The sequence below is a fragment of the Somniosus microcephalus genome, chromosome 3 (assembly GCF_052327205.1).
Source record: "Somniosus microcephalus isolate GS21.2 chromosome 3, FLI_Smic_1.0, whole genome shotgun sequence".
Taxonomy (NCBI): Eukaryota; Metazoa; Chordata; class Chondrichthyes; order Squaliformes; family Somniosidae; genus Somniosus; species Somniosus microcephalus.
In genome coordinates this window covers 169,630,900-169,652,097 of record NC_140989.1, presented here as the reverse complement: position 1 = coordinate 169,652,097, position 21,198 = coordinate 169,630,900, and the positions used below count along the sequence as shown (strand labels likewise).

Genomic DNA, 21,198 nt, shown 5'->3' with positions numbered 1-21,198 from the left:
AGAGAGTCTCCAAGAAGCAGAAAAGGAAAAGGAAAAACAGAAGATTACCCATCTGAACCATTATCACCTCTACCAGATCACACACGTGGTCCCTCCGAACGGAGCCAAATCAGTTCGGAAGTTCAAGCTGTTAAATCCATGAAAGGACTATTGAATGAGTAACGTGAACCGACTACACCACAGAGATTGAATCTGTGAACTGTTTTCCGCAGAGACTGAATCTGTGATATGTTACGTTAAACATGAAGTTATATATGTATATATGTTATTACGTTATGTTAAATGGGGGGATGACTATAAAGCTAAGAAGGGAGGAGTGTTGTGTATGTAACCTGTTCCACCTTAAGAGAGCTTAAGCCTGTTCCACCTTAAGAGATGTACTACTTTCTCAGGCTGCTGTAGATGTAATACCGGGGGTGAACACACCGGTATATAAGCACTGTGCAGTAATCTTGTATTCAGTATAGTCCCTACCTCCAACCAGTAAAGACCTGTTTTTATTGTTACTCATTAGTCTGTTTTAATTAACTAAATAATTCACAGACTTAACATCCTTGATTAATGATGGTTACTGATGTACCTATACAGGGTGATTGTCTAGAGGGAAATGATGTTACTGGTGCTCTCTGTATCACAAAACCTTGGCCAGGCATTGCCAGAACAATCAATGGGGATCATCCAAGATTCCTGAATACATATTTCAAAAAGTATCCAGGTAAGACATCAATATTTTCTGAGAAAATTATCCTTTTATACTTTCACAGACACTCAGTTTTCAATAAATATAAAAAGCTAACACAAGGCATGATGATGTCTATAAGCTGAGTCTATCTGGGACTCGTGAGTATTTCTGTTCCTAACCTTTGAGCCAGGCAAGATCTGAGGACACAGCTCCTTCTTATGAATTTGCCACTCCTCCCACCGTTACAGAGCACTCGTTCAATAGCCCTCATAATGCAATAAACCACACGAGCAAAATTCCAGGTTGTTGTAAACATCAGCAAATCCTGCTCTTCAGTTAGTACCTTAAACGCAATGATATTGCAAAAATAAACGATATAAAATGCTATTCCTTTAAAAACCCTTATAGTGCACTAAGCATGGCATGTGCAGTGATACTGGTTCAAAGGGCGATACAAAACGACAGCAATTGGAAGATGCAAGAAAAGGCTGTGCATTTTTTCTTTGTCACATTCGGTTTAAAGAGGTATTGATGGTGACACTTAATGGGGGGAATTTTAACTCCTTCCACCTGGTGCCCGGCAGCCATTTTAACGCTGCTGTTTTCCTGGGTGATTGAGGCATCTGCCTGACTCGGGGGGAGCCTCGTGGATATGTGTAAATTGGGGAGCTACCACCAGTGTTCCCTGTAGGCTGCACTATGGTCTGTGCGGCCTGTTCCTTTCAACGCGCGGTCCCTTTTAAATTTCTGCATATCCGCAGTATTTCCGATGTAAAAGCTTGTGAGTGGCCTGCGCGGGACCTAGCAGATTACTGCCCGGTCGTGCACGCGTGCAGCTTAGAGGGAACATTGGCTAGGACGCACTATGTACCCCGAAGCTATCTTAATGGCCTAGTAGGCGGAGAGTCCGTTACAGGGACAAGAGTGCTCCTCCGGGCCCCATGAAGAAAGTTTGGGCCGCTGCAATCCCAGGCTTCCCCCCCCCCCCACACCATTCCGTGTTCGCAAACTCCCCCCCCCCCCCCCACCCAATGACTTACCTCAGTGTCGTCTGGGCGGCCTCTGGCCCACCAGCTGCCTCTGGAAGCCCATTTTGGCCAGGCTCCTCGGTACAGGTACAGGGTGGTTAGAAGGGACCGGGTCTCCTGCAGCCCCTACCGCTGCCTGAACCACCCCCACCCCCTGCCACCACCCCATTACTCCCTGATATGCTGCACGTTGGCCCCGGTGTTCCTATGTTGTTTCAGAGCCTTGTTCTGATCCATTTTCTACATCCGTCCCACTCCACCACATTCCAGGAAGACAGTCTGCAAAGTCTCAGCTCCGAACAGCAGATTTACTGCACACACACACGGGGAATTCAGTTACACCTCTCTCGCCCGTCTCTTTTTAGGCTGTTATTTCACTGGCGATGGTGCGTACAGGTCAGAGGACGGCTATTACAAGATCACTGGCCGGATGGATGACATCATTAACACTGGCGGACACAGGCTGGGCACAGCTGAGATAGAGAATGCTCTGGTAAGGACACTGCATGAATGACCAAATGAATTGGATGGCAACCTTGCGAGGTGGGTCAGTAATTGGTTGGGAGACAGGGTCCGTTCTCTGATTGGCGGGACGTGACAAGTGGTGTTCCCCAGGGATTTGTATTGAACCCTCAGCTTTTCACCATGTATATCAATGACTTGGATGAAGGAATAGAGAGTTGTATATCCCCGTTTTGGACGCTGAATTTCTGGAAAGACATATTGGCCTTGGAAGGGGTACAGCACAGATTCACCAGAATGAAGCCGGCACTGCTCCCTCACGTAGGCCTCAGACTAAAAGTGCAGTTGGGTCTCAATGATCTCGAAGGCTTTTGTTAGGTAAGGATATCAAGGAATATAGAGCAAAGGTGGGTAAATTGACTTGAGGTACAAATCAGTCATGATGGACTTTAATGGGTGAAGCTAATCGAGTGCTGAGTTCATGGGCCTAGCTGATTAATTACTTGATCCACAGGCCTAACTGATTAATTACTGGGTCCATGGGGCAGCAGATCTATCCCCGCGGTCCCCGTGCTGGGCCAGCTCCCCCACCCCATGGGCCCCGTGCTGGGCCTGCTCCCCCTCCCCCCGCAGACCCCGTGCTGGATCAGCTGCCTCTCCCCCCCGCCCCCCCCACCGCGCTGGGCCAGTTCTGCTCCTGGATTTGGGACAAAGCACTGTCTTGTTCCAGGTGCCGTGGAACTGTTCTCCAGCATCAGGAGAGATTAGAAAAATAAATGTGACCCGGACTTGTGTACATAACCACGTTATTGTAACGCAGATGGAAACGGCACTTTGTCCAAACGTAACTGAGACTTGTCACACCAACATTTGAAAATGCAGCCTTGGGGCTACTGTGATAACTCACTGAATTTATCCAGAGAACAGCTGAGCCACACATATCAACAAGACCCCAGGTTCAATCCCCTATCTGTTCTCAGTATTGCTGATGTCACCTGTGACAGTAGGGATATTGCAGTTGGCTTCAGGTAAGAGAAAGTTATTCTGGCTTTCTGCTCCTGATTGCTGTCCATTGACTCTCCTCTGGGGGTGTAGGTGAGAGGGACCTGATAGAGGTCTTTAAAATTATGATAGGGTTGTTATGGAGAAACTGTTTCCACTTGTGGGTAAGTCTAGAACGAGGGGGCATAAATATAAGATAGCCACTAACAGGTCAAATAAATTACTTAGGAGGAATTTCTTTGCACAGAGTGGTGAGAATATGCCACATGGATTGGTTGAAGCAGATAGTGCTGATGCATTTAAGGGGAGGCTTGATTCATACAGGAAGCTGGCAGGGCTGGTTGAGAAAGCAGTTAAAAAAGCATATGTGATCCTGGGCATAGAGTACAAAAGCAAGGAAGTTATGATGAACCTTTATAAAACACTGGTTCGGCCTCAACTGGAGTATTATGTCCATTTTTTTGGGCACCACACTTTAGGAAGGATGTGAAGGCCTTAGCGAGGGTGCAGAAAAGATTACAAGAATGGTCCCAGGGATGAGGGACTTCAGTTATGTGGATAGACTGGAGAAGCTGGGGTTGTTCTCCTTGGAGCAGAGAAGATTGAGAGGAGATTTGATAGAGGTGTTCAAAATCATGAGGGGTCTACACAGGGTAGATAGAGAGAAACTGTTCCCATTGGCAGAAGGGTCGAGAACCAGAGGACACAGATTTAAGGTGACTGGCAGAAGAACCCAACGCAACATGAGGAAAAACTTTTTTACTCAGCGAGTGGTTAGGATCTGGAATGCACTGCCTGAAAGGGTGGTGGAGGCAGACTCAATCGTGGCTTTCAAAAGGGAATTGTAGAAGTACCTGAAGGAAAAACATTTGCAGGGCTACGGGGAAAGGACGGGGGAGAGAGACAAGCTGAAGTGCTCTTGCAGAGAGCCGGCACGGGCTCGACAGGCCGAATGGCCTCCTTCTGTGCTGTAACCATTCTATGATTCTATTTCTACATAAAGGAGTGACTCACCACCTTCTCAAGGGCAATTAGGGATGGGCAGTGAATGCTGGCCTTGCCAGCGACGCCCACATCCCATGAATGAATTTTAAAAAAAAGCATAGCCAGGTATGGTGGCAGGGTGGGAAGAAAGTGGAAGTGGGCTTGTGTGTAGTATAGATCAGTTGGGCTGAAGGGCCTGTTTCTGTACTGTAGATTCAGTTTAATTGTATGTATGTAACACTCACTGTCCAGGCTCATATAGGTTCACGTATGAAGCCTGACCAGTTGGATGAGGTACTGGTGGGCAATGTTCCCCCTAATTTATTTATTTTTTGGAAGCGCGGCCCCGTTCACAGTTTCGCGCATGCGGGGAATTTAACTTTGGATAAAGCCGGTCCCGGGCTGCGTGGGACCGGCCGACAGCTGGTGGGTTGGGCACTCATAAAGCGGTACCCCAGTTTGGGAGGTGAAAAGAAACCTGTTAATTGATTGAGATGGTGTTTCTCTGTTCAAATGGTCTTTAGGCTGAACATCCTGATGTGGCAGAGACTGCAGTGATTGGCTGTCCTCATGACTTGAAAGGGGAAGGTAGGTGAGAGAAACAGTAATCACATTTGTATGATTAACCCAATAAATACAAGTAGATTCTGGCGCACGTAGCTTTTTGTAGAATCCCTCATTTATTTTGTTCAGTGTGATGTGGAGTTCTCAGGAGGTTAAATTGAGGACCTTAGTTACTGCAGCCTCACTTTCAAACCGAGGAAGATTTTAATCAGCAAACTCCCACAAACAGCATTGAGATAATGACCGGATAATCTGTTTTGATTGAGGGATAAATGATGGCCAGGCCACCAGGGAGATATTCCATTCAATTCAATTCAATTCAATTCAAATTGCTTTATTGGCATGATAAGGTACATCTTATGTTGCCAAAGCATCAAAATACATTTATGGTTGAACACATAAACGCAGATCTATTCATACAGTGTATAAACAGATATATCCCTGAGTGTATAAATATACATTCGCATAATTTATATATACTCTTTTCTTAGGTTTACTGGTTGTCCCTCTGTTTATGGCAAGCTGTAACATAGTGTGCCGCTAGTGTTACACAGTTTCTCTCTTCCCCTAGTAGGTATGGGAGTTTTTGGTCGTCATTCAAATTTCTGAATTCAGGGCATATTTGTGAGAATTTTTGGTAGAAATTCTCCCTGATGCCCTGATATTTTCCACAGGCTGTGAGGAAGTGCATCTCTGTCTCCACCACTCCCTGACTGCAGTGAGAGCATATCCTGTCCTCTCTTGGCAGCCTGGTCTGCCTGTGTCTGCCTTTTTCGATCGCCAGGCTATGTTCACTAAGTCTGTACCTTGTCAAGGTTTTTCTCAGTTTGTTATCCTTTACCATGGTCAGGTACTCAGCCATGTTGTATTGTCTGTTTAGGGCCAAGTAGCAATTGAGTTTGCTTTGGGTTTTTGTTGTTTCTGCCCAATATGACAGGTATTTTTCCTTTTGCTTAGTGACAATTGTGTTGGGTCGAATTCTCTGTGCTACGATGTCACTGTCCTGGGGCTATTGTTAGTATTGTTAGTGGTTGCTTCACTGAGTCCCAGGATTAGTTGACTGAGGGAGTTCTTCTTTATGGTCCTCTCTTGGCATTTCAAGGCTTCGTAATGATAGCAGTGGGGGTTGCTCATTTTTAGGTGTTTCCAAAATTTGGTGGCTCTTTTTTGGATAGTAATTATTAGTGGAAATTGGCCTAGTTCTGCCCTGCATGCATTGTTTACAGTTTTCCTTTGAGTCCGGAGGATACTTTTACAGAATTCTGCATGTAGGATCTCAATTGGGTGTTTGTCCCATTTTGCAAATTCTTGTGTTAGCGGTCCCCACACTTCACTGCCATAGAGTGCAATTGGTTCAATTACTGATTTGAAAATTTTGAGCCAAATGCTAATTGGGATTTCTATTTGGATTGATCTTTTAATGGCATAGAAAGCCCTTCTAGCTTTCTCTTTCAGTTCATTCACAGCCAGTTTGAAATTTCCCGTAGAGCTGATTTTCTCTTCTTTCTTCTTCTTTTTTCTCTTTCCTCTTCTTTCAATAGTGCCATGGAATCTTTACGCCCACCTGAAATGGCAGAAGGGCCTCGGTTTAAAGTCGCATCAAAAAGACGGCTCCTCCAACAGTGCAGCACTCCACTGGAGTGTCAGCCTAGATTTATGTGCTCAAGTCTCTGGAGTGGGATTTGAACCCACAACCTTCTGACTCTGAGGCGAGAGTGCTAACATTGAGCTACGGCTAGCTTCTTCCACTTGTCCCACTATTAAATAAAGCTGTTCAAAATGTTCAAGTCATACATATATTCACAAGGCCCAAAGAACTAGTCAATTCATTCCCTTTGCCTGCTTCAAGTGGGAGTGGTGATGTTTGGTACTCTAAGTGATGTTCTTCAGGTTTGCCTACAGCGTGACTATGTTGTCCCTGTTCTCTGATGAGTGCAGTTGAACACTGTAAGTAAATAATCCATATCTATCTATCTATCTTATATCTATATATATAAATCGGTCGTTCTGTCTGTCATTCTGTCATTCTGTCTGTCATCGCGTGTGCGTCTGGCGGGCTATGCGCTTGAAAGTTACAGGGCGTACCTACGCGCGTGTTACCTCCAAAGAAAGCTTACGCTTCCGAGACGGTTTTAAGCGTATTTACGTTTCGGCCAGGCTAAAATCGCGCCCGCGGTATCCCAAAAACCTTCAACATTCCGCTCATTAGCATCTCATTATCCGCTCATTAGCGACAGAGTGACCTCGAGCTCGACCAATCGTACGCCGGGTTGCTGGCGTGTGCCGCCGGGCCAATCGTGGCCGGGCCTTATCGTTCTGAACCGAGGTGAGTCGCCGCCATCTTGATTCCAAACTTTTCCTTTCTTTTTCCCGCTTTCTGCGTCTTTAAAAAAAACGTTGCTTTTAAAACACATATATTTTAAAAAAATGATTTAGAAACGAATTAACTTATCTAATCTCATTAATTTTCCTACCTTTCCCCATTTTTCCAGGTAGGCCTCGAAGCCTCGGCTTCTCCTCCGCACCCACGCCCGAGCTAGGCACCTCCCGGCCCCACTCGAAGGTTGCAGGGGCGGGCGGGCCTCAGCCCAGCGCCGCTACCTTACTAAAGGGTGCGCGCGCAGCAGGAGCTGAGACGCGGCGTCTCTCTCTGGCTCGGCCGGGGGGCGGGGCTTGCTGAGCGTCAACGGTTACCCTGGCAACCGGGCCCGCCGGCCGTCTCGCACAGCCGCAATCGGCGGTCTTCACCTCGGGGGGGGGGGCGTGACCCACGGGGGGGGCGCGACCCTCGGGGGGGGGGCGCGACCCTCGGGGGGGCCCCCCCTCCCCCCCACCCTCCCTTTCCCCCCCTCCTCCCTCCCTTCCCCCCTCCCTTCCCCCCCTTCCCCCCGCCCTCCCTTCCCCCGCTCCCCCCGCCCTCCTCCCCCCCCCAGTCGCTCTCTCTCTCTCTCTCTTCCAACAACAACATGCCCTCGAAAAAGCCTCGGCACCGCCGGGCACTTCAGCTAGTATATATAAATAAAAAGCAGTTGGTTTGTCTGTCTGTCCGTTATACACTCAAAAGTTATAGAGCGTACCTACATATGTTATATCAAAAGAAAGGTTATGATCAGGGGACTGTCATAGGTGTATTTACTTTTTGGTCAGACAAAAATTGTTCGGACAGTATACAAAAAACATTCAAAAATCCGCTCATTAGTGGTTGACCAATCCTACCGCTCATTAGCATTGAGTGACATGATGGTTGACCAATCGGTGCGTCACAGGCGGGACCTAATCCTGCAGCCTCCCGAAACCTCGCCGCCATTTTTTCCCTGCTTTTCCTCAACAGCGAGCGGGGCAGCTGCGTCGGCCCACCGGAGCGGGAGGTGAGTTGGGGTCACTCGGGCCGGGCCTCACAACCGCTCGGCCCAAGACACAGAGCACGGGAGCGGCAGCGAGCGGTCGTCAACCGCGCTGACCCGAGACACAGAGTGGGGGAGCGGCAGCGGCCGGCCGTCAATCGCGCGGCCCTCTAAACTGCCCTGGCAATGCCGGGCCCCCCCAGCTAGTATTATATATTTGGGTGCAGTCAGAAAATAATATTTTCCCGGATGGTATTTCTTGTTAATTATATTCCTTGCCAAGGTGCAATAGTGAGTACAAGAAGTGATTTACAAAAATGCTTCCTTCTCCCTTCCCTTTGTTATCTTGTATAACTTTAAAAAAGTCTATTGGAGGGAGTTGTCCATGTTAAGAAAGCAACTCTCTTCCAATCAAAACTGAAACATGACCTCTGCATTTGCATTACACATGAAGGAGCAACAGGTCTGATCTCTCAACACACGGAGGATTGTGATAATCATTTTTATACCTCGTGCCCTTTAACCAGCTGCTCTTCCCTATCCACCATATAATGTATTGGATTGTTCATTATTAACCAAGAACCTTTGTGACATGTCTGAGCTGAGGAGGAGAAATGGGAAACAATCTTTTTCAAACAATCACAGAGCTAATTTTTTGAACAATGGGTGAAGAGTTTGGCTTTTGTTCGAAGGGACGATCCACTAACTAAAGCACGGGAACAGGTGCCTTTGAGCCGTGCGATTCCTGGGAATAGAACTTTGACAGCGCTTCAAAAGAAAATAACAAGAAGTCGCGACGCAGCAATAAGAGCGATCACTTAATGCTTCTCCACACTTAACAAGCCATTTAAAAAAGAAATCACGTATAACCAGACAGCTCCTTCAGGTCCTGATGAACTCTCTTACGGAGCATCACTAGGACCTGTTGGTAGTGACATCATCTCCTAAATATACAAAAGAAGAGGCAAGCATTGGAGTACATGACTATTTGTTATGAAGAGCTTGGAAAGTGTGGGGTTTGTGGAGATTGGATGACAGTGCAGAACGTGTGGTATGTACTATATTGTTTAGTTAGTCTGTGATTTGCATATGTTACAGGAACAGGTCCAGCACAGTGTCTGGAACATAGGAACTGCTAGAAAAAACAGACCACGGTCCATCTGGTTTGCCTTTTACCATCCTGGTAGTCGCATGATACAACAACAATGAAGTTGTTGACTAATCATAGCTATCAGTCTCTATCAATTAATGTACAACAGACCCAGACATAAGGTGAGGAAAATCCCCAGTGGTGGAGAGAAAGAAAGAAAGACTTGCATTTCTATAGTGCCTTTCGGACCACCAGACGTCTCAAAGCACTTTACAGCCAATGAAGTACTTTTTGGAGTGTAGTCACTGTTGTAATGTGAGCTTTGGTAACCATGGGCTAGAAATTCATTATAGCCCAGGAATGGGTGGTAAAGTTAGAAAAGTTGGAGAATTAGAGCCAGGCGCTAATGCTTTAGACTGCATGCAAAATTCATGCTCAATGCTCAAAGAAATGATTGGAGTGCTAATTCAAGTCTTAAAGCCCAAACTCATTGGCGTTACACTCAAAGGGTGGACCAATGTTGCATACAGTCTAATCGCAAGTCATCATTGCCACAGGCTTTTTCCAGTTCTTAAAGGGGAGGCTCATTGATGCTATAGAACCTCATTCTCAACATTGCTGTCTGTGCAGCTGCCTCAGCAAGCAGCAGCAGGTCAAGGAGAAGGAGCCAGACGACTGAAGCAGCTGTACTCATGGCAGATCCACACCCCAGGGAGAGAGCTCGCAGATTCAGTGATCAAGCATTGGAGGCGATGGTGTTCACTGTGGAGAGATGGAGGGTGGTGCTCTACCTGGCAAGTAGCAAGAGGCTTCCGCACCATGTGGAGGGAGGTAGTGCAGCACGTCTTGGGCAGCACTGTGGTCCCCAGGACCCACACACAGTGCAAGAAGAAATTTAACGACCCCACTCGGGTGGTCAGGGTGAGTCAATGCTTCAACAAATGCTACATACCACCATCTGAACCACAGTCTTCACACACTGCCCAAAGCACCACACCCCCAGCACTCACCCAATAATCTCTACCTACCAACACTCACACACGCATCTCACACCTTGCATATAATGACAGCTATTCAACTATGGCAGGCACATCACTAAAACACATTGCTCTGCACTCACTCACACACTTTCCTTTCTCTTGCAGGCCAAGGTGACTCACAATAGGAGGGAGCAGGAGCACACAGGCGGGGGACAAGCAAACACCCAACCATTGTCTGCGCTGGAGAATAGAGAGCTGCAGATTAGTGGGCGCCATGGCCACTGGTGACATTGACCCCCTTGGGGACAACGGTATGTTCATCCCTACTCCTTCTTCTCACATCCCACTTCCCCCTAACCCCACAAGCATTTTGCCCTTTCCAGCTAATCATGCTGTATGCATGCATTTCTCCCTTCCTGCCCCCCTCCCTTCACCTTAACCCGACTCTTGTACCTTTATGCTTTCAGATAATCAGCAAGCACATGAGCAGCCTGTCCCTAAGGCACCATAGAGAGCGAGGTGGGAGAAGAGGAGGAGGAAGAACACACCACGTCACTGCATGTCTCACCCGCAGGCACCAGCTCAGATACTGGCACTACATGTTTTTTAGAGGCTAGTATAGTAGCGGGATCTGCACAGGGTGAGGCACCGGGAATGAGCGGGCTGCAGCAAGGGTTAGGGTTAGGGTTAGGGGGAAAGGGTAGCTCGGGGGCTAGCTCCCCGCAGGGCGAGTTCGTGCGCGAGTTCTGCTGCACAGGACTCAGATGAGGACCTTGATGGGGAGGCCTTTAGAAGAAGGGTGATGGGCATGCACACGGAGATGCGGAAATGATAGGTGCAATGGCCAGGGTGCCCGAGAGCCTCTCGGCAATGGTAAGGAGCATGGAGGAGTCCGCCTCCAACATTGCACAAGGCTTTGCGCACACCATGGAGACCATCATTTCCAGTCTGCAAAGGATGGTAGACTCCCAGAGAGACCGTGGCGACCCAGACCTGCTGCAACCATTGGGACAACACTTCATAGGAGCACTAGAGTAGGCAAAGGCACAGTAACGACAGGCACTAAGGGATTGCACAAGGCTGAATAGTTCATATTTCTGGTGTAAATATATGTTCACTGATTATTGATAAATTTATTAATTCAGGTTGGATTCTTTTGTGGTGTGTCTCATTTGAGCTTTGCGCTGTGATATGGCCTGCGACAGGGATGGAATGATGGGGATGTGGTGAGCAACGGGGATCTGGGGTATGATTTTATTGGAACTGCAGTCTGATCATGGACCGCCCTTCTGGAAGGCCGATTGAGTGGCTGCCTCCTCCCTCACTTCTCCTCCACGTCTTCCTCTTCTTCCTCGTCCTCTCCCTCTTCCTCCTCCTGAGGTAGTCCCACAATTCCTGGTGACAAGGGCTGGGCCCTCATGATGGCCAATTGTGGAGCATGCAGCAGACCACCACCTGGGCAGCACGGTGGCATAGTGGTTAGCACTGTTGCCTCACAGCGCCAGGGACCCGGGTTCGAATCCGGCCTCGGGCGACTGTCTGTGTGGAGTTTGCACATTCTCCCCGTGTTTGCGTGGGTTTACTCCGGGTGCTCCGGTTTCCTCCCACAGTCCAAAGATGTGCAGGTTAGGTTGATTGGCTATGATAAATTGACCCTTAGTGTTAGGGGGATTAAATACGTGGGGTTACGGGGATAGGGTGGGATATGTGTTGGTGTAGGGGTTATGGGGATCGGGTGGGATATGTGTCAGTGCAGGCTCGATGGGCCAAAATGGCCTCTATCTGCACTGTGGGGTTTCTGTGATTCTGTGAAATGGGACACCCGCTCAGCCGAGTACTGGAGGGCTCCTCCGGAGCGGTCAAGGCAGCGGAACCATTGCTTAAGCAGGCTGGTGGTCTGCTCGAAGATTTTCCTGGTGGCAGCATGGCTCTCATTATATGATTGTTGGGGTTGCGGAGGGGAGTCATGAGCCAGGTGCAGAGCGGATAGCCCTTGTTTCCGAGCAGCCAGCCACAAGCTTGATGTGGTGGCTGGAAGAGTGCTGGCACACCGGTCTGGTGCAGGATGAAGGCATTGTGGCTGCTGCCAGGATAGCGGGCATTCACATTAAGGATTTGCTGTCTGTGGCCGCACACCAACTGCACATTAAGTGAGTGGTGACCTTTGTGGTTACGGAAGATGTCAGGATTGTTATGGGGTGCCCACAAAGCCATGTGGGTGCAGTCAATGGCGCCCTGCAACATGGGGAATCCTGCTATCCTGGCAAAACCACATGCACGCTCATCCTGCTTCTCTCTGGTGATGGGGAAGGAAATGTAGTCCCTTCTCTGACTGTAGAGAGGCTCAGTGACCTCCCGAATGCAGCGATGGACGGCGAACTGTGAGATGTTAGCTATATCTCCTGTTGCAGACTGGAAGGATCCACTGGTGAAGAAATTGAGGGCCATGGTGATCTTGACTGCCACTGGGAGAGCGTGGTCACCCTGATCTGAGGCGGGAGGTCTGGTTTCAGGAGGTGACAGAGTTCTGTGACCACCTTGGTGAAGCGGAGCCTCCTTATACACTGATCCTCACTTAATTGGAGGTAGGAGGAGTGCTCTCGGAATACCCTTGGAGGATAAGTCCACCTGTTGAGAACCCTGATGGCCCTCCTCCTCCCTCTGGGCACATGTTCCAGTCTCTCTCGCTGCCTCCGCTCCCTCCACCGTAGATCCTGGAGGGTGAGGTCGGCTGCCAGTACAGCCCCCATTAATGTAACCAAGTGTAGTGGCTTGTATCAAAACTGCTACAAACCACAAGGACTGCAGCGGTTCGAGAAGATGTCCCACCACCACCTTTTCAAGAGCAACTAGAGATGGGCAATAAAAATAAGAACATAAGAACATAAGAAATAGGCGCAGGAGTAGGCCATTTGGCCCCTCGAGCCTGCTCCACCATTCAATAAGATCATGGCTGATTTTCTACCTCAACTCCACTTTCCTGCACTATCCCCATATCCCTTGATTAGCTTAATATCCAAAAATCTATCGATCTCTGTCTTAAATATACTCAACGACTGAGCCTTCACAGCCCTCTGGGGTAGAGAATTCCAAAGATTCACCACCCTCTGAGTGAAGAAATTTCTCCTTATCTCAGTCCTAAATGGCCAACCCATTATTCTGAGACTGTGACCCCTAGTTCTAGACTCCCCAGCCAGGGGAAACATCCTCCCAGCATCTACCCTGTCAAGCTCTGTAAGAATTTTGTATATTTCAATAAGATCACCTCTCATTCTTCTAAACTCGAGAGAATATAGGCCTAGTCTACACAATCTCTCCTCATAGGACAATCCCCCCATCCCAGGAACCAGTCTGGTGAACCTTCGTTGCACTCCCTCTGTGGCAAGTGTATCCTTCCTTAGGTAAGGAGACCAAAACTGTACACAATACTCCAGGTGTGGTCTCACCAGGGCCCTATATAATTGCAGTAAGGTGTCTTTACTCTTATACTCAAATCCTCTTGTAATAAAGGCCAACATACCATTTGCTTTCCTAATTGCTTGCTATACCTGCATGTTAACTTTCAGTGATTCATGTACAAGGACACCCAGGTCCCTCTGAACACCAACATTTCCCAATCTCTCACCATTTAAAAAATACTCTGCTTTTCCATTTTTCCTACCAAAGTGGATAACTTCACATTTCTCCACATTATATTCCATTTGCCATGTTCTTACCCACTCACTTAACTTGTCTATATCCCCTTGAAGCCTCCTTGCATCCTCCTCACAACTTACATTTCCACCCAGCTTTGTATCATCAGCAAACTTGGATATTACATTTGGTCCCCTCATCTAAATCATTGACATAGATTGTGAATAGCTGAGGCCCAAGCACTGATCCTTGCGGTTCCCCACTAGTTACAGCCTGCCAACCCAAAAATGACCTGTTTATTCCTACTCTCTGTTTTCTGTCTGTCAACCAATCCTCAATCCATGCTAGTATATTACCCCTAATCCCATGAGCCCTAATTTTGTTTAATAACCTCTTGTGTGGCACCTTATCGAATGCCTCCTGAAAATCCAAATACACCACATCCACTGGTTCCCCCTTATCTATTCTGCTAGTTACAACCTCAAAAACTCTTAACAGATTCGTCAAACATGATTTCCATTTCATAAATCCATGTTGACTCTGGCCAATCCTATTATTATTTTCTAAGTGCCCTGTTACCACGTCCTTAATAATAGATTCTAGCATTTTCCCTACTACTGATGTCAGACTAACTGGTCTGTAATTCCCCGTTTTCTCTCTCCCTCCTTTCTTAAATGGGGTTATATTTGCTACCTTCCAATCCGCGGGAACTGTTCTAGAATTTATGGAATTTTGGAAAATGACAACCAATGATTTCACTATCTCTATAGCCACCTCTTTTAATACCCTAGGGTGTAGGTCATCAGGTCCTGGGGATTTATTGGCTTTCAGTCCCATTAATTTCTCCAGTATTTTTTTTTACTAATACTAATTTCTTTCAGTTCCTCATTCTCACTAGAGCCTTGGTTCTTCAATATTTCTGGGAAGATTTTTGCATCTTCTTCCATGAAGACAGACACGAGGGCTGCGATTCTGCCGGCACTCAGAGGGCGGGTTTGGAGGCAGGTCAAGGGTTAAATCCGAAATGATTGACGGCAGGTTCCGAACCCGTTTCCACGCCACTTTCCCAAGTGTCGGGTCTGCGATTTAAAAACAGACCTGATATCAAGCAGCGGGTGAGGGATTAAAGGCACTTAGCTGCTTGTTGAGTGCTTGTTTAGAGCTATTTTGAGACCACTCTTCAAGTTTCCTATTTTTGGGTCGGGTTTCACAACGTTTGCAGAACACGTCAGGTAAATGTGTCGGGAACACCAACGAGCTGGAAACTTCACAGCTGCAACTGAACTGTAAAAGCTGCACTCTCAAAGCTGGTCAGTTTCAAATGTCAGAGGTTGGTGATTGAACAATTTGGGAGACACATTCTGTGTTTATGCTGCAAGTATGTGGTGTTCACTCTATATCCACTGGCACCTGCACTGCTGGATTTTAAAGGCGCACTTACCCTTCACTGTACCACCTCAAATTGTCAGCACACTTATGGCAACGATGTCAAACCTTCATTCAACATAAATTATTGCAACATAAGAAAAAAACAGAAACTTCACAATTAAATCTATCAGAACACCCAAGTGAGAACCCTTGTGCTTATTAACGTGTCATCTTTCTCTTACGCGTGCTTCTATGTTGTGCTCCCCCTGTGGCTTCAGCAGATGTAGAGGCAGCCTGCTCACCTCCCTGCTGCGCCTGCTGAGACGCCTTTGGCGGTCACCCTCTGCGTTTTGGAGCCTGTGAAGGCACCGCCAAAGTCTGCTCCTCCTGTGGCTGCACAGGGGCGGACTCGGCCATCACTGCTTGGGTGCTCATCTGGGGCTCTGACCGAGGGCTTGGCAAGGGGATGGAAGTTTGAGCACTTGGAGAGGAGCCCTCACTTGCATCACCCCTCCCACCATCGTCCCTCACATGGGCCACCTGCACTTTGCTAGCAAGTAACTGGAGAGCACCTTGCTGCACATCGGTGGGGCCATGAGGACCCGTCTCTGTACTGACAGTCCTCATAAATGGGATGTCCATGTACCTCTGGTTTCTCTCCACGATAGATGCCCTTCTATCCTCCATAGTTGACCATCTATCTAGAAGAATCACCATGTTGTTCTGATTCTGGTGAATGATGTCCTCCATGGAGGTTGCCATCCTTTCCATGGCGGAACCCACATTCACCATTGTGTGCACCATAGCATTGCTCATGTTTGAGATGGACTCCTCCATTCTCTGCACACTCGCAGTCACCATGCTTGCAACCCCACTCAGAGCTTCCTGCACTTGTTCCTGAAGTTCCAGCACCGCTCTCTTTCTGGATGGCCCCAGAGGCTCAGCATCTACATGCAGCTGAGCAGAGCTAGGAGTGTCCTGCGGCCTCTGACGAGGACTCTCCTCTGCTGTCCCTGTCTCCACCATCTGCTCCTGCTCACTTGTGAGCCGTGAAATGCCAGGTGACAACACTACTGTATGTCACAAGGTGTACGTCTCTGCGCTGGTGCTGGGTGCGCTCATTTCTGCTGACGCTGCTCCCTCAGTGGATGGAGGTTCCTTTGAGGAGTTTCCCTGCTCTTCTTCCTGGACAGTAGGGAGGGGGGCTCTTGATGATCCTGTGGGAGAGTAAAGACATGAGTTACACATGTGATATGTAGATTGCAGACACATACCATTGTGCACATGATCATGACCACATTTATATGAACATCAGATCTCCTATTCGTCACTCATGAATGCCAAATCAGATGTCTGGAAAATAATTCTGTCACCAGGTTGCTCTACGGAGCCCGTCTCTCCGTCCCCCACTTCAAGCTCTTCAGGACCTCCAGCAATGTCTACAGCTGCCTCCTCAGTGTTGGTCAGCTGTGCCACGGATGGTGGTCCTCCTCCTGTTCTCTCCCTCTCCTTCTTAATGTGGGCTCTCTTTTCCTGCAATGAGGGAAAGAAGTGGAGTTTCAGTGAGAGTGATGGAATGAGTGTATAGAATGGATAGGATAGATGTTTGGAAGGAGACTATGATGGAGTGGGTTCCCATTAGCAAGTTCCCTCCTTTTGAGTTGCTAGTTGTTGTCATTGCATAGATATGAGGGTGGGTGAGAGGGGTGCATAGTTAGATGGGGTAGTGATTCTGTACATAGGGAGAGAGGGATGGGTGATGGTGCAACTGATGCTGGGTTGAGTGAGGATGTGCAGGGGTAGAAACATAGAAACATAGAAGATAGGAGCAGGAGTAGGCCATTCAGCCCTTCGAGCCTGCTCCGCCATTCAATGAGATCATGGCTGATCATCCAAATTCAGTACCCTGTCCCTGCCTTCTCCCCATATCCCTTGATCCCTTTAGCCTCAAGAAATGTATCCAACTCTTTCTTGAATATATTTAATGAACTGGCCTCCACCGCCCTCTGTGGCAGAGAATTCCACAGGTTCACCACTCTGGGTGAAGAAATTCCTCCTCATTTCAGTCCTAAATGGCTTACACCTTATCCTTAGACTATGACCCCTGGTTCTGGACTCCCCGGCCATCAGAAACATCCTTTCTGCATCTAGTCTGTCCAGACCTGACAGAATTTTATAGGTTTCGATGAGATCCCCTCTCAATCTTCTAAACTCCAGTGAGTATAAGCCCAATCGACACAATCTCTCCTCGTACGTCATTCCTGCCATCCCAGGTATCAGCCTGGTGAATCTTTGCTGCACTCCCTCCATGGCAAGAACGTCCTTCCTCAGGTAAGGTGACCAAAACTGCACACAATACTCAAGGTGCGGTCTCACCAAGGCCCTGTACAACTGCAGCAAGACATCCTTGTTCTTGTACTTGATCCCTCTTGCTACGAAGGCCAACATACCATTTGCCGTCTTAACTGCCTGCTGCACCTGCAGGCTTACCTTCAGCGACTGGTGCACAATAACACCCAGGTCTCTTTGCACTTCCCCTTCTCCCAATCTATTGCCATTCAAATAATAATCTGCCTTCCTGTTTTTGCCACCAAAGTGGATAACCTCACATTTATCCACATTATAGTGCATTTGCCATGTTTCTGCCCAATCACCCAACCTGTCCAAATCGTACTGGAGTTTCACGACATCCTCCTCACAGCTTACCCTCCCACCCAGCTTTGTGTCGTCTGCAAATTTGGAGATATTACATCCAATTCCCTCGTCCAGATCATTAATATATATTGTGAACAGCTGGGGTCCTAGGACCGATCCTTGCGGTACCCCACTAGTCACTGCCTGCCACTCGGAAAATGACCCGTTTATTCCAACTCTTTGCTTTCTGTCCACCAACCAGTTCTCTATCCAAGTCAATACCTTGCCCCCAATCCCATGTGCCTTAATTTTGCACACTAATCTCTTATTTGGGACCTTATCGAAAGCCTTCTGAAAGTCCAAATACACAACATCCACTGGTTCTCCCTTATCTATTTTACCAGTTACATCCTCAAAAAATTCCAGTAGATTAGTCAAGCATGATTTACCTTTTGTAAATCCATGTTGACTTTGTCTGATCCTGTCACTGCTTTCCAAGTGCTCTGCTATTCCATCTTTTATAATAGACTCTAGCATTTTCCCCACTACCGATGTCAGGCTTACCGGTCTTTAATTCCCCGCTTTTTCTCTACCACCTTTTTTGAATAGTGGGGTAACATTAGTTACCTTCCAATCCATGGGTACTGTTCCAGAGTCTATCGAGTTCTGGAAGATGACCAGCAATGCATCTACTATCTCTAGGGCCACTTCCTTAAGTACCCTGGGATGTAGACCATCAGGCCCTGGGGATTTATCAGCCTTCAGTCCCATCAATTTTCCTAACACCATTTCCCTACAAATACTGATTTCTTTCAGTTCCTCCCTCTCATTAGACCCTATGTTCCCTGGCATCTCTGGGAGGTTATTTGTGTCCTCCTTTGTGAAGACAGAACCAAAGTATGTATTTAGTTGGCCTGCCATTTCCTTGTTTCCCATTATAAATTCCCCTGATTCTGACTGTAAGGGACCTACGCTTGACTTCACCAATCTTTTTCTCTTCACATATCTATAAAAGCTTTTACAGTCAGTTTTTATGTTCCTGGCTAGCTTACTCTCATATTCTATTTTCCCTTTCTTAATTAATCCCTTTGTCCTCCTTTGTTGACTCCTAAACTGCTCCCAATCCTCAGGATTATTGCTTTTTCTAGCCAATTTATATGTCCTCTCCTTGGATCTTATGCTATCCCTAATTTCCCTTGTTAGCCACGGTTGAGTCACCTTTTTTGTTTTATTTTTATGCCAAACTGGGATGAACAAATTCTGTAGCTCATCCATTCGGTCTTTGACTGTTTGCCATTGCCTATCCACCATCAACCCTTGAGTGCCATTCCCCAATCAGTCCTACCCAACTCGCTCCTCAGACCATCGTAGTTTCCTTTATTTAAATTGAGGACCCTTGTCTCTGAGTCAACTACTTCATTCTCCATCTTAATGAAGAATTCGATCATATTATGATCGCTCCGACCCAAGGGGCCTCGTACAACAAGATTGCTAATTAATCCTTTCTCGTTACATAATACCCAGTCTAAGATGGCCTGATCTCTGGTTGGTTCCTCGACATATTGGTCTAGGAAACCATCCTGTAAACACTCCAGGAATTCCTCCTCCACAGTATTGTTACTAATTTGGTTGGCCCAATCTATATGTAGATTAAAGTCACCCATGATGACTGCTGTGCCCTTATTGCACGCTTCTTTAATTTCCCTTTTAATGCCATCCCCAACCTCCGCCTTACTGTTTGGAGGTCTATATACCACTCCCACTAATGTTTTTTTCCCATAGTATTTCTCAATTCTACCCATACAGATTCCACATCATCAGAGCTAATATCCTTCATTACAATTGTATTAATCCCTTCTTTAACCAGTAATGCTACCCCACCTCCCTTTCCTTTTTGCCTATCTTTCCTGAATATTGAATACCCCTGGATGTTGAGTTCCCAGTCTTGGCCATCCTTGAGCCATGTTTCCATAATCCCAACCAAATCATATTCATTTACCTCTATTTGCGCAGCCAATTCATCCACCTTATTACAAATGCTCCTCACATTAAGACACAAAGCCTTCAGGCTTGTTTTTTTAATGCTCTTAGACCTATTAGAATTATTATTTACTGTGGCCACGTTTGATTTAAACCGTTGATTTCTCTGACTGCCACTTTTGTTTTTCTCCTTCCTATCTTTTGCTTTTATCCCTGTTTTCCTTTCCTCTGTCTCCCTGCTCAGGTTCCCAACCCCCTGCCATTTTAGTTTAAACCCCCCCCCGAACAGTGCAAGCAAACCTCCCCGCAAGGATATTTGTCCCGCTCTGGTTCAGGTGCAACCCGTCCGACTTGTACAAGTCCCACCTTCCCCAGAAGCAGGCCCAGTGATCCAGGAAACTAAAGCCCTCCCTCCTGCACCAACTCATTAGCCACACATTCATCTGCTCTATCCTCCTATTCCTATACTCATTAGCACGTGGCACTGGGAGTAATCCAGAGATTACAACCTTTGAGGTCCTCCTCTTTAATTGACAATGCAGAGTGATGGGGATGTGATGACAGACACAGCAGAATTAAGGGAATTGTGCTTTTATACTCACTTTTCCTGGGTGCAGGAGATCATTGAACCTCTTCCTGCACTGAATCCATGTGCGGCTTACCATTGACCTGGCATTGACCTCCCCAGCTATTCGCAGCCAGGCTACCTTTGTCTGCTGAGGAGGTTTCCTCTCTCATTGAAGCAGGGTGCTGCCTTCTGTCTCTCTGCAGACATACTGAGCACCAGCAGCAGTCAGGAGCAGCATAAACAACACCAGATATAACTGTGGAATGGCCCCCTTAAGGACTCTGGCTGAGCACGTGTCAGCAGAGCAGCTGAACAGACCCATACCTTGTGCTAAGGGCGGGCTCAATTAACCCAATTAAGCAAAATTTGTGTTGGAAGGCCGGCTGGTGCCGGCAGCGGGTCTGGAACCCACCGAGCTCCGTCCCTGACGCCAAGCCACCTCCACGCAAGAATCGCGGCCAATATATAGGTTTAATTTCTCTGCCATTTCCTTATTCCCCTTTATAATTTCTCCTGTCTCAGCCTTTAAGGGACCCACATTTATTTTTGCTAATCTTTTCCTTTTTACATACTTACAGAAGCTTTTACAGTCTGTTCTAATGTCTCTCGATAGTTTACTCTCATATTCTATTTTCCCTTTCTTTACAATTTCTTGGTCCTCCTTTGCTGAATTCTAAAATCCTCCCAATCCTCAGGCTTACTATTTTTGGCAACATTATAAGCCTCTTCCTTTGATTCAATACTACCTTTAACTCCTCTTGTTAGCTACAGTTGAACCACTTTTCCGGTGGGATTTTTGTGCCTTAAAGGAATGTATATTTGTTGTAAATTATGTATTAATTATTTTAATGCTAGCCATTGCTTGGCTACCATCATACC

General features: G+C 47.2%; 1 protein-coding gene and 1 long non-coding RNA gene across 2 annotated transcripts in view; one reads left to right on the top strand and one right to left on the bottom strand.

Annotated features, from left to right (window-relative positions):
* Positions 1 to 21,198, top strand: part of LOC147121538 (acetyl-coenzyme A synthetase 2-like, mitochondrial) — a 169,760-nt gene that overhangs the window by 144,940 nt on the left and 3,622 nt on the right. The window contains exons 10-12 of the mRNA XM_085981870.1: positions 589 to 715; positions 2,076 to 2,203; positions 4,683 to 4,746. Of these exons, the coding sequence (XP_085837996.1) occupies positions 589 to 715; positions 2,076 to 2,203; positions 4,683 to 4,746 (319 nt within the window). The remainder of the gene's footprint in view (positions 1 to 588; positions 716 to 2,075; positions 2,204 to 4,682; positions 4,747 to 21,198) is intronic.
* The window catches only part of LOC147121537 (uncharacterized), a 33,506-nt gene continuing 18,427 nt past the window's right edge, over positions 6,120 to 21,198 (bottom strand). The window contains exon 2 of the long non-coding RNA XR_015077567.1: positions 6,120 to 6,286. This is a non-coding gene — a long non-coding RNA (uncharacterized LOC147121537). The remainder of the gene's footprint in view (positions 6,287 to 21,198) is intronic.